Source organism: Monodon monoceros, unplaced genomic scaffold (assembly GCF_005190385.1).
Source record: "Monodon monoceros isolate NGI ecotype Baffin Bay Population unplaced genomic scaffold, NGI_Narwhal_1 Super_Scaffold_15, whole genome shotgun sequence".
Taxonomy (NCBI): Eukaryota; Metazoa; Chordata; class Mammalia; order Artiodactyla; family Monodontidae; genus Monodon; species Monodon monoceros.
The window spans coordinates 63,965,485-63,981,143 of NW_021703771.1; the positions used below are offsets into that span (position 1 = coordinate 63,965,485).

Sequence of the window (15,659 nt, forward strand, 5' to 3'; positions counted from 1 at the left end):
CGAAAATGGCAACGGAAGCAGGAATAATGACTTTTTTTTTTTAAAGTGGAAAGGGAGTAAGGATGAGACACTCTCTGAGCTAAGCCTTCTGATTTACACGGTGTGTAAAGGTAATGAGCAAACCTGATTTGAGTTCTCCCATCTTTTTTTTTCACTTACTCACCCTCTGCGAGATTGTAACAAATGGGAAATTACTTGAAGCCAAGAAGGCCAAAAATGAGGTAAAGCCTACAAACTGATGAACTGGTTTCTACAAGAAAAGAGTTGCTTATTCTCTGAGCTTGTTTCTTGACCTGAAGTGACTGGTAACTTGCAGCCACAGAGCCGAGAGGATAAGAAAACCAAAGAGTGTAAAAAGTGGCTCTAATTACTGCCATCTGGAATACTGCCTTGGAACAGCTTTATTTTTATGCCATTAACTGTGTAGACTTGGCTGGGAGAAGCATGAAGTAAACAGCCGAGCCTGCTGCTGTTTGTTTTTCAGAAGATTTGTTCAAAGTTCGACCCCCTTGGGTGAATGGAACATGCTGCTCTAGATTGTTCGAATCCAAATGCCAACCACGTCTCTCCCAAACTGTGAGTGGGATTACAGGAAACTTTGGAGAAACAGCTTGTTTTTGCATCTTTAGAAGCTTTGCCCAAGCGGTAAGCAAACCTCCATCTACTGAAGGTGGAGGACCATCCTATGACACCAAGAATTCATTCTAGAATAATTCAGCTAACATGCAGGGATCTTGTATAATTATATGGCTCTTATCCTATGAAACAGCAATAGAAATAGTTCCTTAATCTTCAAGAACAGTGGTCTTAAACGTGCTTCTTGAAGAGGGAGATACAAAACATTCAAAATTTACGTTTTAAATATTCTTAACCCCGCAAAGAGGCTATATTGTGGACGTACCGTATTTTCTGTATAAAGTTATTGAGCAAAAGTAACATTTTTCCAGAAATTTTTTTGTAAGGAGTAAGCCTATCTGAATGGTGATGGGGGAGGGGTGACTGTGGAGAGAATGGGCACGACTCAGAAAATCATGAGGCCCAGGTGATTAAGGAAATTTAAAATCTCTTGGGGCTTCCCTGCTGGCGCAGTGGTTGAGAGTCCGCCTGCCGATGCAGGGGATGCGGGTTCGTGCCCCAGTCCGGGAAGATCCCACATGCCGCGGAGCAGCTGGACTCGTGAGCCATGGCCGCTGAGCCTGCGTGTCCGGAGCCTGTGCTCTGCAGCGGGAGAGGCCACGGAAGTGAGAGGCCCGCGTACCGCAAAAAATAATAATAATAAATAAATAAATAAAATCTCTTGACTAATCCTTCTACAGATGTCATTTTGAGCCCTTAAGTATGTCACTACATTGGTTTTAAGTGCCCCACAAAAGTAAGTTCCAAGAGCCCTTTCTGGCATCCCACAAATGCAGGAGGAGAGGCCCAGAGGGCAGCTTTGGACCCACTCACCCAGGAACCCCATTTGCTGCTGTCCCTGAAAACCGCAGGGAGAGACGGAGGTACTGAGGCCGCTTGCCTTGTACAGGATAACTGATGTCCAGAGGACACACTGGTGCTCACTTGTCAAAGTCAAATTAAGAGAAAATCAAAACTTCACTTATTCTCCCTTTTTCCCTACAGAAGCAATGTTTCTGGATGCCATTCCTACCCTTTATTATCAAAGAAAAATTGGCATGGAGTTTATAAAAATGACAGCAGCTCTTCACATGCTCTCCAGCCACACTTCATAGTAATATCATCTCGGATTCCTGCATATTAGGTACAGAGTGTGTTAGGAGGCCAGTCCTGTTTTGAATCGGGTCTTTTTCATCTCCCCTAGAGGACGTATGGCAATCTTTTGGTCACCATGTGTACGAAAATGATTCATCTTCTAAAAGGAAAGCGGTCTGATCTAGGTGGAAATGTACAGACCCAAACAGTTTTAAAACATCAGAAGCAATAAAAATAACCATAAATCAAAATTATTTTTTAAAAGTATTAAAGACCCAAACTGCCTTGCATTTAGTAGGTGTCCAATACATTTTTACTGAATCGAATTTGTTGCACTTAATCCTTAAAAGAGCAAAGTGACACAAATTATTTTAAATTTTCTTTGGAATGACCAAGGAACTTAATAATATCATATAACTACCATCTCTCAAAAGAAAAATGTCAGAAATCCTACTTTGTGATCTATTTAACGAGGGTGCCATTAGATGAAAATATGCTTTCTATAATAAAGTTATATATTTTAACTTTCAATATAAGAAAAAGGAAGCACAAAGAAGACATAGGAAGTATGTATTTATATATGTATGTATATATGTGTATATATACATGCGTTAATATACACATAAGCGCATATATAAGGGGTGGCATTAGTAGACTACATTCAATGGCTTACCTAGAAAATTTTTGCAAAAATTTCTTATTTGTAACAAAATGGTTGCTTTCAAGGTATGAAATCACTTTTCTTTTTGGGCATCTAGGAATTGACTTTGATCATTTACAACTGGCTAGCTTAATGGATCCACACGAAAGCAAGATCAGAGTTTTGATCTCCATGTGGGCCATAGATAGTTTCTCTAATGTTTAAAAATGCATAATGCTGGGCACAGAGGATAACTGGTGACAGAGTTAGGGTGAATAAACTGGAATCAAATGAGTCCATTCTCCTATTTGTCTTCTTTACATAAGACTATGCCATAATTACTTATTTGACTATGAATGTAATGGAGGTTTAGGTAAAAACCAGAATGTAACCATGTGGCGGTTCTCTATTCAGTTGAACTGTGACCTCCAGAAAGTGGCATGAAGTTTTGGGAAAAATCAGTGCCTTCAATGACTTTCCAACCTGTCTGCTGCTAATGAATTAACTATATCACAATGAAAGGTTTATTTGGTTGTTGAATTAAAAGAACAGTGGTTTTAATATTTATTTAAATGGGAAATATTTATCAACATTGATCATTTGAAAATTCATAATTAAGAGGAAAACAAAATCTTTTCTTTTCTTTTTTTTTTTCTGGTACGCGGGCCTCTCACTGTTGTGGCCTCTCCCGTTGTGGAGCACAGGCTCCGGACGCGCAGGCTCAGCAGCCATGGCTCACGGGCCCAGCCGTTCCGCGGCATGTGGGATCTTCCTGGACTGGGGCACGAACCCGTGTCCCCTGCATTGGCAGGCAGACTCTCAACCACTGCGCCACCAGGGAAGCCCCCAAAATCTTTTTAAGAAGTCCATTACAAAATTGTATGATCTCGATTTTATTATTTTTAAAAGCAGTATATATGTCTCTGTGCATGGGTGTGTACAAGGAAAAAAGCTAGAGGAAAATAATTTGTTAGTATTTCTCTCTGAGTGGTGGAGGTACAAATGCAGTTAAATTTCCCCTCTTAGAAAAGAAACAAAATAATTTAAAAAGGAACCAATGAAGGGGAAATCTTATCTTCTTCCTATAGTTTTTGAAGAAAAACAATAGTCTTTAAAAATCACAGATTACATATTCACTGTTTTTAATTTATTAATAAGTGTTCTAAAGTAATGAGCTTTGGTTCCTACAGCTCTGGTTTCATTTTCTAGATGGTGGTGAACAGTGTTAGAGCAGATATGACATTTTGATCTTTCCCCCCTCAGGCTATAAAATTGGTATTAAAAATTTACTGAGGCCTGAAGTGAGAGACTTCTGGGAGAAATTAGGAAGCTATGTGGCCCCTGGAGAAGAAGGGGGTCATGTGGACCTCTTTGTACAACTCGGAGCATCAGGTCAGTTTTGAGAGGTAGTGGTCATACCTACCTCGTGATGGTATTTTGTGGATTTATAAAATGCCGTCAGTTCAAATGATTCAGTCACATTTATTTTTTATTTTTTTTCTCTTTATACTTCACATACTCAGGTATTTAGGGGGAAAGGGCATCAGGGTTAGTGGTCAGAGTAACTGTCCCTAAAGAAATAAAGTCACTAGTGGCAAGAGCCAGCCAGGAAATGTATTTCTGTTTCTTCTATTAAAAATGGTGAAGTGCCTTGTAAAGATGTGTGGTAGCTGATAATCTTAAGTGCCTACCTGTCTAATATCAGCCATATTTAACAGATATCTGTTAAATAAAAGCTCTGTATTCATGGACTCATGGGCTATGTTTTTTTTGTTTGTCTGCTTTTGTTGTTTTTTTAATCAAGCAGAGGAGAGGGAGTGTGAAATTAAAGTTTCTCAAATTGTTTCTTACTACCCATTCCTTAGGGAACTGTGAGTTTTAAAGTTCTTAATCCTCAGATTTCACTGAACTATTCAGTACATACAAAGCATGACCCTGGCAGGATTCCATGAGGCAAAAGAAAAAGGATAGGAAGGAGTTTAAAAAAAAACAAAGTATAAATTATTGTAAAAAAAAATTTTTTTTTTTTTACAGTTACTACAATTACATAATCTCAACTATGTAGAAAATAGGCATAGAAAACTCTAGGAGGAAATATAACAAACTCTTAACACCATCTATTTCTGGATGTGCTTTTCAAATTTCCTACTTTTAAAATCAGTTTGAAAAGAGTAAGTTACAAAGAATATGGAAGGTGTGATCCCAATGCTTAAATCCCGTGTATGTGTCTGGGAGGGTGGTGGTGGTGTGTGTATAAAAGGGGTTTGGAAGGATGTATACCAACATGCTAACAATAATTGGATGAGTGAGTTTTCCTTCCTTTTTTTTTTCCTTTTTCTTTTATCTCTTTTATTTGCCTCTATTTTCTGTAGTGAACTAGTATTACTTTTAAAATGAGAGCAAAACAAATTTTCTAAAATTTGTTTTGGAAAAAAAGAAAGGATGAGGGAAAGTAAAGTATTCAAAGGCCGAGAGAATGAGGGTGAAAAGGGAAAAGAATAATAGATTTGGTGACACAAAAATGGTCTCAAGTGAAACTTAATGGTCTTCAAACAATGGATCTCCCACCGCCATTCTGGGCTCCAAAATAATCGCTGAACTTCGTGTCAAATATAATTTCCACCTGGGTGAACCATCGAGCCCCTGGTTCAGTCAGAAGGCCCAGGCTTCTCAGTCACAAATCTCTTTCCCACCGCCTCAGGCATCACTCTTGAGCTTGTCCTCCCTGGTAGCTGTATCACCTCTGAAATCTTGATCTCAAGCATTTGTCTCTCCGAGTACAACTTCCAAATCATATACTCAAGTATTCCCACTCTATCAGTTCTTCGTCTGAGGACCTCCAATGCACACACTCCCACTTTTTCACTCTCTATCACCATGGCTTCGACCTTGGTTCCTTCCTCATTAAACTTGGATTTAATGGTTCGTCATTATCATTACTCTCTTGCAAAGAATCTGAACTTCTTTGTTTCTTTTTCTCCTGGCCAAATCTCAGCTCATTTGGCTAAGTCCCAATGCTGGTTAAAACACAACCATCTGCATAATCTATGCCTGCCTGTACTAAAGCAGCTGAAGACTGTTGGAAAGAGTAATACAACTGTGCTTACTGATCTAACTTTAATGGCATAAATATCAAATGGGATTGCAGCTCTGATAAGCAATCCTATCACATTTCCTTGGTAAATTCGTTTCCCCACTCTTAAAATGACTATGTTGTCCCTTCTCTCCTTTTTTTTTTTTTTTGCGGTACGCGGGCCTCTCACTGTTGTGGTCTCTCCCGTTGCGGAGCACAGGCTCCAAACGCGCAGGCTCAACGGCCATGGCTCACAGGCCCAGCTGCTCCGCGGCATGTGGGATCTTCCCGGACCGGGGCACGAACCCGTGTCCCCTGCATCGGCAGGCGGACTCTCAACCACTGCGCCACCAGGGAAGCCCCCTTCTCTCCTTTAGTCAATCTTTCAATAACTCTCTCACTTGATTTCACCTTTTACTTCCCTAAGGAAACTCCTTAATTTACCGCCCACCACAAAATCCACCACCTATCCCACCTCTTACCTTCATTCTGTCTTCCCTTCTGTTACGATGGAAGAAGCATCCCTGCTCGAATCAAACATCAACTACTCCGCTTGGACTCTGTAACACATCGCCTTTCACCTTCCCAAGACGTCATTCCTATGCTCAAATCCTCCCCCACAGCCTCAGTCCTCTTTCTTTATTGGATTATTCCTATCAAATCAAGAACACCTGTAGTAGCTCCTCCCCTCTCGCTCCCCCCCACCAAAAAGACCGTAAACTTTGTCTCACCAATTTTTGAGTGGACTATACCAGTGGTTCTCAAACTTTTCACGTGTATTTGACTCACAGAGGGCTTGTTACAATCCGCATTGCTGGGTCCCAGCCTAGAGTTTCGGATTCAGTAGGTCTGGCACAGGGACTGAGAATTTGCCTTTCTAACAAGTTCCCAGGTGATGCCAATGCTGCTTAACCCGGGGGCCACACTTGGAGAACTGCTGGTCTATATGGCTGCCTTCACCTTCCTCGCCTCTCACTCACCCCTCAAGCTCGTCCAAGTGGTCTCCTTCTGCTGAAATCACTTTGGGAAAACTATAAGTGACTCTCATGTGCCCAAATCCGACGGTCCCTTCTCCATCCTCACCGGGACTTGACCTCTCAGCGGCATTCGAGGAGGGTGAAGACTTCTGGAAACTCTCCTTCTTCCCGTGCTTTCCCCAATACTACCCTCTCCTTGTTTGCCTCCTATCTCAGGGGTCTCTTCCTCTCAGACTCCTTTGCTGGCTCCCTCTTCTCCTCCTCAAGACCCTTAAATGTGTCCCGGGGGCTTCCCTGGTGGCGCAGTTGTTGAAAGTCCGCCTGCCGATGCAGGGGACACGGGTTCGTGCCCCGGTCCGGGAAGATCCCACATGCCGCGGAGCGGCTGGGCCCGTGAGCCATGGCCACTGAGCCTGCGCATCCAGAGCCTGTGCATCCAGAGCCTGTGCTCCGCAACAGGAGAGGCCACAACAGTGAGAGGCCCGCGTACCACAAAAAAAAAAAAAAAAAAAGTGTCCCGGACTTGATCTCGGGCTCACATCCTTTCCATGACTACACTCTTCCCCCAGGGAGCCTCATTTATTCCTATGACTCTACATTCAACCTGGATGCTGAAGACTCCCAAACTTATGTCTCCAGCTCTAAAATCTCTCAGCTGCACTCATATCTAGCCTTTACTCGACATCTTCATGTGGGTGTTTAGTTTGCATGGCTGATGGGCATCTCAAAGTTCACACGCCTACAGCAGACTCTTGATTGCCTCCCAGCACAAACCTCCCCCTCCCCCAGGATTCCTCACTTAAGATGTCATCATTCACCAGTTACTGCATAAGCCAGACACCTAAAACTCATCTTTCTCGGCATTACTTAAATTGTTTAAACAGCTTTATTAAGGTACAATTGATATACGGTGTTTCAAGTGTGTAATTTGATAAATTTTTTAAGTGATTTTTAAATTTTTATTTATTTATTTTTGGCTGTGTTGGGTCTTCATTGCTGCACTCGGGCTTTCTCCAGTTGCAGCGAGCAGGGGTTATTCTTCGTTGCGGTGCGTGGGCTTCTCTTGTTGCGGAGCACGGCCTCTAGGTGCGCTTGCTTCAGTAGTTGTGGCTTGTGGGCTCTAGAGCACAGGCTCAGTAGTTGTGGCACATGGGCTTAGTGGCTCCTCAGCATGTGGGATCTTCCTGGCCCAGGGATGGAACCTGTGTCCCCTGCATTGGCAGGCGGATTCTTAACCACTGTGCCACCAGGGAAGTCCCTAATTTGATAAATTTTGACATATGTCTGTCTACACACTATGTGAAACCATAAACCAATCAAGATAATGAACACATTCATCATCCCCCCAAAGTTTCCTCCTGCCACTTTGCAATTTCTCACTCTGCTTCTCCACTCCAACCTGAGGCAACCACTGATTTCACAATATATTAGTTTGCACTTTATAGAATTTTCCATAAATGGAATCATACAGTATGCATGCTTTTCTGTCAGGCTTCCTTCACTCCAAATAGTTATTTTAGATTCATCCACTTCATGCTGTTATCAATTGTTCATTCCTTTTTACTGCTGGGAATGATTATATTGTATAGATATACCACAACTTGTTCCATTCACCTGTTGATAGATATTTGAGCTCTTTCCAGTTTGGGGCTTTTACAAGTAAAGCTGCTGTGAACATATGCTTTCATTTCTCTTGGGAAAACACCTAGGAGTGGAATGAATGGGTCATATGATAGGTGTATGTTTAACTTTACGAAAAAACAAAAAAGAAAAGCTAAACTGTTTTCCAAAGTGGTTGTGTCATTTTATATTTCCATTCCAGCTGCCCAGCACTTGGTAGGGTCAGTCTTCTTAATCTGAGGCATTCAAGTGGGTGTGTCGTGGTATCTCACTGTAGTTTTAATTTGCATTTTCTCTAATGACTAATGACGTTGAGCATCTTTCCATGTGCTTATTTGCCATTTGTCTTCCTTGGTGAAGTGTCTGTTCAAATCTTTTGCTCATTTTAAAAATTAGGTTTTTTGTTTTTTACTGAGAGATCCTTGTATATTCTGGAAAAGTTGTTTGCAAATATTTTCTCCTAGTCTATGACTTATCTTTTCCTTCTCTGAACAGTTTCTTTTGAAGACAAGAAATTCTTAATTTTGATAAAGTCAAATTTATCCGTCTTTAAGTTTTATAAATCATGCTTTTGATGTCATATCTAAAAACTCTACCTAACCAAGGTCACTTCTGTGTTTTCTCCTAAATTGTTTATAGTCTTAAGTTTGAAATTTGGGTTTGTGATCCATTTGATTTATGCTTTTTCTTTTTTTAAATAGAACACAAGGTATGGATTGGAGTTTTTTGTTTTTTTTTTTTAAACACATGTGGCTATCAAATTATTTCAGCACCATTCCTTGTAAAGACCATCCTTTTCCCGGTGGATTTCATTTGCATCTTTGTTGAAATCAACTGACTATATATGTGTAGGTAACTTACGAATGCTCTTTAATTTCACTGATCTATTTGTCAGTGAAAACATTAGACACCAATAAGTGAGAGACACCCCGACCTTTGAGCCACTACCATCTCCTTGCAAGCAACTGAAACAAGTTGGAGTAATTATTTACTCCTAGACCACAAAGAATTAAAATATATTACCCTATAGTTTTATTTGAAGTAGTTCAATCTATATGCTGTGTCACCAAAGAAGGGGTAAAATTAATGCTAAAATTTGACCATTGTATTCCATTATATGTTTAACAGTTTTAAATCTGTCCCCTGTGACAATGAGACTTCTTTGAATCAGACTATTTTAGAAAATATATGTAGACTTTTCTCTGTCTTTGGCCTGAGAATTCCAAATTTGAAAATTAGCACCAGGTCAAACTTCTCGCCTCTTTCTCCAACCTGTTGTCAGTCCTCCTGAATAAAGTGTCTGGACTTCAGCACTTAGGGGTGAACTGCAAAGTGTTGATGGACTATTCCATGAGGGATTTGAATTGAAGACAAGACCTACAAGTGGCCTTTCTTGGCCAGCTCATTAGTGCTTCTAAGTAATATTTAACTGTTCATGGCAAAACCTGTGAGCAAACTCATGAAAGTATTTTTGGCTGTGCAGAGGCAGGAACAGAAGTTCTTTCCCAGCTGTCTCAACTGACTGGCACGTTATTGACTGCCCCCCCACTGGTATTGCCACCGGCTCGTACCAACACAGTAAGGGAATATGGGCACTGACCACCGTGCCCAATGACAGCCACCAACTCCAGGATCACCAAGGACAAAGCACAGCTCATAATCCTGGTTCTGGCAATGGTTCATTCCTCTCTGAAGGAATGCTGTCACTTCCCAAACTAGGTCATTTCTCATCACTCAGAATGGGATTATTATTGCTCAGAAGGGGATTATTACTGCAAATATTTGCTTCAAACCATCACTTGCAAAAACTCCATTGAAAACACCAGCTTTAACAGCTAAACAAAGATGTATAGTAGCTGATTTAGAGAAATAATAAATACAGAGAACAATTTTTCTTAGTGAAACATTATCAATGTGCTTTCATTTGGAAAAATGAATTGCAGCTATAAAGAGATGGTGAAGGGACCAGCTCAAGTTTCATTATCCGAGAGGAAGAACAAAGGTAAAATACACCTGAGAGCAAAATTTCACTTAGATACTAAAGCTGCAACTGTTGGATCAAAATGTAACATAGGCTGACCAACAGAGAGAGCCAAATTGCTTTGCTATAATAATGTTAATCATTTACCCCTTCAAAAATCCCTCACCTTCTATCAAAGAGGACTCAGAGTGATGTAAAACTATATAAAGCATTGCTTCTCTAATCCTGAACGCTAAGGGCCTTTCAAGACTGAGGAAAGCCGGCATGATTGGGAGGCTTGTAAGGGAAAAGTTTCCATATAGATACAACAAAAAGCACATCGACCTAATGTAGTTTTGTAGCAGAAGTGTTTGTTAATTTTAGTTTATATAGCACCATCATCCAATGAGAGCATATTTGGCCCCGAGCAGGGAGGAATCAGCCTTGCAGAGACAGCGGGGTGCAGACACTGCTGTTTATAAAATAGGTTTTCTTCTTTTTTTCCTCCTCTGTCTCCTTTTCCTCCTTTTCCCATTCTTCTTCTTCTCCTTCTAGAAGAACATGTTACAAATACTTTCACGTTTATCAGCAAAAAATGTGGGGAGAAGAATCAAACTGTCCATTTAGGACAGAAAATCAAATTTCACTTGGCCCTGTAACATTCAGTCACTGATTTTCAAGGAGAGGAACTTTCTGAAGCACCCAGTACAGTCTTGTAGAGATATTTGTAGAGAAAGAGTAGCTTGACATGATGTAAACAAGATACAGGCTTGGCTACAATGGGGATGACTTTGGATGACACGATGGGGAAACCAGGCAGAGGGGGGTTTTTCTGTATTTTTGTTTTTAGGAGGTAAACATACAATTGTGTATCCTTACTTGGGCGTCTATTCTGCTTTCTGATGCAAAAATCCAGCAGCTATTTAATTTCTGATTTCAAATACAGTATAACATGTCAGCCTTATCCGTCAAAGAGCAGACAGGCATTTGAAATTATTCATTGCATCCTTTTTGCGTTTCTAATTTTACCTTTGAAAGCAGACTATGGGTGTTTATCTTAGTCTTCTAATGAGAAAGGATAATAAGCCTGATATAAATGCAATTAAGTTTTTTTTCATCCTGTAAACAGGAAGAATTCTTTCATCTGAGCTTAAGTCTGCGATGCTAAAAGGAGAAAATAATGTCAGTTCTTAGTGACTGGCTGGGACGGCAGTGCGAAAGGGCGCCCCCTTCCACCTACTTCAGCGAATCAAAGCTGCAGACATGGTCCAGCCTCACCGACTTCCTGGAAGACACCTTGAAATCAGTAAGGCAACAGCTAAGTCCTCTCTTCAAGGAGTTGCAGAAGAACGTAAGTGGCAGGATGACAGGTAAGAACTCTTGCTACTTCTGTTGCAACTTAATTTTGAAGCTTGTTAACACATTCAGAGTGAATACAAGTGTAGGAATGCACAAGTAAAAGTTGACTCTTAAGCATCTTTGGTAAAACTTTATTCCCTTTGTTTTTCATATCTCCTAAGAAAAAATATATTCATCTTCAAAATGCTGAAGCTAGTTCCTGGGTTCAAATTTTACCATCTTATTAATTCTGTGTCAGTCAATTGTTTACCTAGGCAAAATTCACTGTTTGCTAAGCCAGAGAGTTCGGTCCATTTCCCTCTACAATTTGCTCTAAAAGTTAATTGCCAACATCCCAATTAAGCATCTCTTAGACCACAGCACCCATGACTTAAATTGTTCTATAATTAAGTTCTATTTATTTTCTATCTAAAATATTTAATTTGGTGATGGGCTCCATGGACAAGCCTATCGGACATCACTGAATGTGTTTTCTCATTTACACGTCATACTCATGATCCAATTATCACAATAAAGTCTTTTGGAAACCATTTCCTGTTTCAACTTTAGATCTTCATCTAAACCAGTCAGTTCTTTAAAATGAAGTGTTTAAAAACAAACAAACAAACAAAGCCCACCTATTTAAATAGGTTTCTCCTGTGTCTTTAACTGCCTACTCATTTTTCTCTAACTCTTCACATGTCACTGAAGCACTGTACCAATCAAGTCATATGCCTTACTTCTTCCCTTCCCCTGCCCTGCTCCTTATTTGACATCTGTTAACATAATTATTGTCTACACAAGAGCTGTAACACACAAATATGCATGGGGATATTTTATGTCAACATATGCCTACATCTCTTTACACAAAGGTCTCCAAAGCAGGGATTTGTCTTCTTGGTTTTCTAGGCTTTTTTTGTTGTTGTTTTGTTTTGTTTTTTTGCGGTACGCGGGCCTCTCACTCTTGTGGCCTCTCCCGTTGCAGAGCACAGGCTCTGGACGCGCAGGCTCAGAGGCCATGGCTCACGGGCGCAGCCGCTCCGCGGCATGTGGGATCTTCCCAGACCGGGGCACGAACCTGTGTCCCCTGCATCGGCAGGCGGACTCTCAACCACTGCGCCACCAGGGAAGCCCTGTCTTCTTGGTTTTAACTCTACCACATTTAGTAGATGTTCAACCAGTATTTTAAAAGTTATGAGACTATAAACAAGGAGAAATTATTTTTCCTGGTTCTTTCACAGATATTAAGGACTAGAAAGAAAAGTGGCAAGAGGAATGATAGAAGTATGTTATGTAGGTCATAAGCAATGAAAAGTCAAATGGAAAAAGGTTGTTTTTCAAATAAATGCAAGTTTTTCAAAATATTTTTAAAATGTAGAAGATGTCTGTGTATGTATGTTTGTATGTTATTCCCTATGGACTTAAAATATTTACGGATTTGAGCACAAAGCTAATGCAGAATATGGAAGCGTTTTTGGTGGAATTGAGAATCTAAACTTTATAAGGTTTTTTTTCACATGTTCTTTCCTTGTCCAATTTACAGATTTCATTCAATACCAGCTCTGTCAGGGTGGGTACTTTCTATACGCTACACATCTAGACGCTTTTGCTCATTTTCTACTTTATCATGGTAGATAACGTGGCATAGTAGAATTTTTATTCTTAGTCTGCGTTTTTATCCACTAACAAGCAACTGTGAGGACTGAGTTTTCTTCTTGATCATATCTCTTACATATTTTAATTACAGGCCTATCACCTTATATTTTCAGGGCAATTTGTATCTGACACCATGAGTATGGCTAACATTCTGAATAACCAAGAAATTATACAAGCTCTGGCAAAGGGATTGATTGAACTTTCAAAAGAAAATTCTGTAAGTGTTCCTTTGAATAAAACAAAGTACAAGGGCTTCCCTGGTGGTGCAGTGGTTGAGAGTCCGCCTGCCCATGCAGGGGACACGGGTTTGTGCCCTGGTCTGGGAAGATCCCACATGCTGCAGAGCGGCTGGGCCCGTGAGCCATGGCCGCTGAGCCTGCATGTCTGGAGCCTGTGCTCTGCAATGGGAGAGGCCACAACAGTGAGAGGCCCGCATAAAGTACAAAAACCCCAACTTTAAATAAATTTTTAGTTTGCATTTATTGTTTTTTACCAGTTTATCCCTCTGGGACACAACTCCTCAGAGGAAGTGCATCAATTTATGAAAAAAAGCCACTGAGAGATTCTGAACCCAAGATGTATTAGCTGCATAAAATAGACATATAGGAAAAATCTCGATAAGTTAAAGATGATCACATGATGCACTGTTTTCTGTCTTGTGATTAATTTCAGTCAGAAGTGGCTTTAAAAAACACGTTTAGTGGCTTATATTTCACATAAACATTATTCAACAGTTAAAACAATTATGGCAGAAAACCTGAGAAAATGTGAAATCAGATATAAAAAGATGAAGGGCAAGGAAGGCTAGATAAGAGGAAGGGAAAGAGAACACAGAAGAACAGAGGTAAGCAAATCAGTAATTTGGGTGGGCAGAGGCATGGGGGAAAGCCTGAAGAAGCATTTTCATCAGAAACAAATCTTGAACGCTTTTCTACAAAGGTCAGTCCACATACCAGGACACAGTGAGTAGAGGCAGTGTACAGAACACACTCTGCCCCAAGACCATGGCAAGGTTATAGGAAAGTAAAATACAGTCAGCCATATGTATCCGTGGATTCTGCACCTATGGGTCCTGCATCCTAGGACAACTAACCACATGTGGAAAATATAGGGGAAAAAAATTCCAGAAAGTTCCAAAAAGCAAAACTTGAATTGGGCTGTGCACTGACAACTATTAACATTGTACGAGGTATTAAGCAATAGATGATTTAAAGTATGCGGGAGGATGTCCTAGGTTACATGCAAGTAGTACACCATTTTACATAAGAAACTTGAATACCCGAGAATTTTGGCACCCGCCGGGATCCTGGAGCCAATCTCCGTGGATACGGAGGGACAGTTGTATGCAGTGCTCAGTTCAGGGGCAGTTGAGAATAGGACAGGAGTAGGGGGCGATATTAACATACCTGATGCTGTGTAAGGTCTCTAGTTTTCCAAGGAAAAATTCTCAAATCCTTCCCTCTCACTGTAGTAATTCCACTTTGTGGGTGCTTTAACAACGTCTTTGGACACTCTCTCCTTATCTATCGTGGTTTCAACTTGGCTTCCTGGGTAAGCACCAGACATCTCCTGGGTACGCTGTCCAGTGAGAACCCTGGGGAGTTGCCGTTAGCCATGAATTTCTTCCCTGAAGACTCAGCTCCGCACCGCACTAGCCAATCCTCAGGCAGCTCAGTGGTAAAGGCCCTGGAAAACTTTGCTGATAATATGATCAGAGACGTTTACAGGGATGATCCTGAGGCCCTGAAATTCTCCGCACCGTCCCCAAACACCAACGAATTAGTCAACATGTTTGGTGTAGGTTCATGGTACTTATTACTGTCAAATTATTTTAAAATAACCTTGTATGATATAATTTTGGTGGTGCTCAAACCTACAGTCAGAGCGGCAACCAAATTTGGGAGTCTCACGGGGTGTTTTCCCCGGGAATTCTGCTGCTGGAGCCTCTCCCCCAGACCTTCGTTTTCCTGTGAAGACACAAGAGTTGTCCTGTCCCCTTTCCTCATCTGGCTAAAAAGTGTGGGCCACTTTGGTTCTGAAGATCTTGAGACCCTCCCACAAGATCTTGGCATCCTAACTGAACTGTGACCATAAGCTGAGAATCAAGATTAACTGGAAAGCTCCATTTACTGACTCTAATTGAATAACAGTTACTTTGTTTTCTGGACTTGCAAATTAATTAGGTAGAGAGATGAAAACTCTACTTAAAAAATGTGTTTTCTGCTGTACTTCTGTTGACCTGTATTTGATAGAAATTTGCTTGGGGGGGGTGGATTTTTCAGGACAACCCTCTGGAATTTTTGTCATATTTTCTGCTGAAGAAATGTAGTAAAAAGAGCAGACTTTGAAGGAAATGTTATTCTGACAAAATGTGACCCAAAGGCAACATGCAATTTACACATGAAGGTAAAGCTGCTGCTGCATTTTTATGCCATTGCTTCACTGTACAGTTAGACATATGTGCTTAAGAAATTCATAAACAAAAACGATAATTCTACCTGGAAAGCTTTCACCTGGTCATTTCTCCTAAGAACTACCTTTTCATGGATTATTATTAAAAAAGTATGCTTTGTAGTTTCATAATGTGAGTAACATCTAAGCCACTTACAAGCATACGTGGCATCACACTGACGGGAGTAAAACTAGTTGGCTTTTGGGGGAAGAACTGGATACTCGCATTCTGCC

The 15,659-nt window shown here is 40.7% G+C and overlaps 1 protein-coding gene across 1 annotated transcript in view; it reads left to right on the forward strand.

Annotated features, from left to right (window-relative positions):
• Positions 1 to 15,659, forward strand: part of ECT2L (epithelial cell transforming 2 like) — a 61,694-nt gene that overhangs the window by 24,505 nt on the left and 21,530 nt on the right. The window contains 9 exon segments of the mRNA XM_029223540.1: positions 485 to 578; positions 580 to 645; positions 1,621 to 1,750; positions 1,820 to 1,895; positions 3,614 to 3,742; positions 9,504 to 9,562; positions 9,565 to 9,598; positions 11,168 to 11,350; positions 13,088 to 13,191. Coding sequence (XP_029079373.1) covers positions 485 to 578; positions 580 to 645; positions 1,621 to 1,750; positions 1,820 to 1,895; positions 3,614 to 3,742; positions 9,504 to 9,562; positions 9,565 to 9,598; positions 11,168 to 11,350; positions 13,088 to 13,191 — 875 coding nt within the window.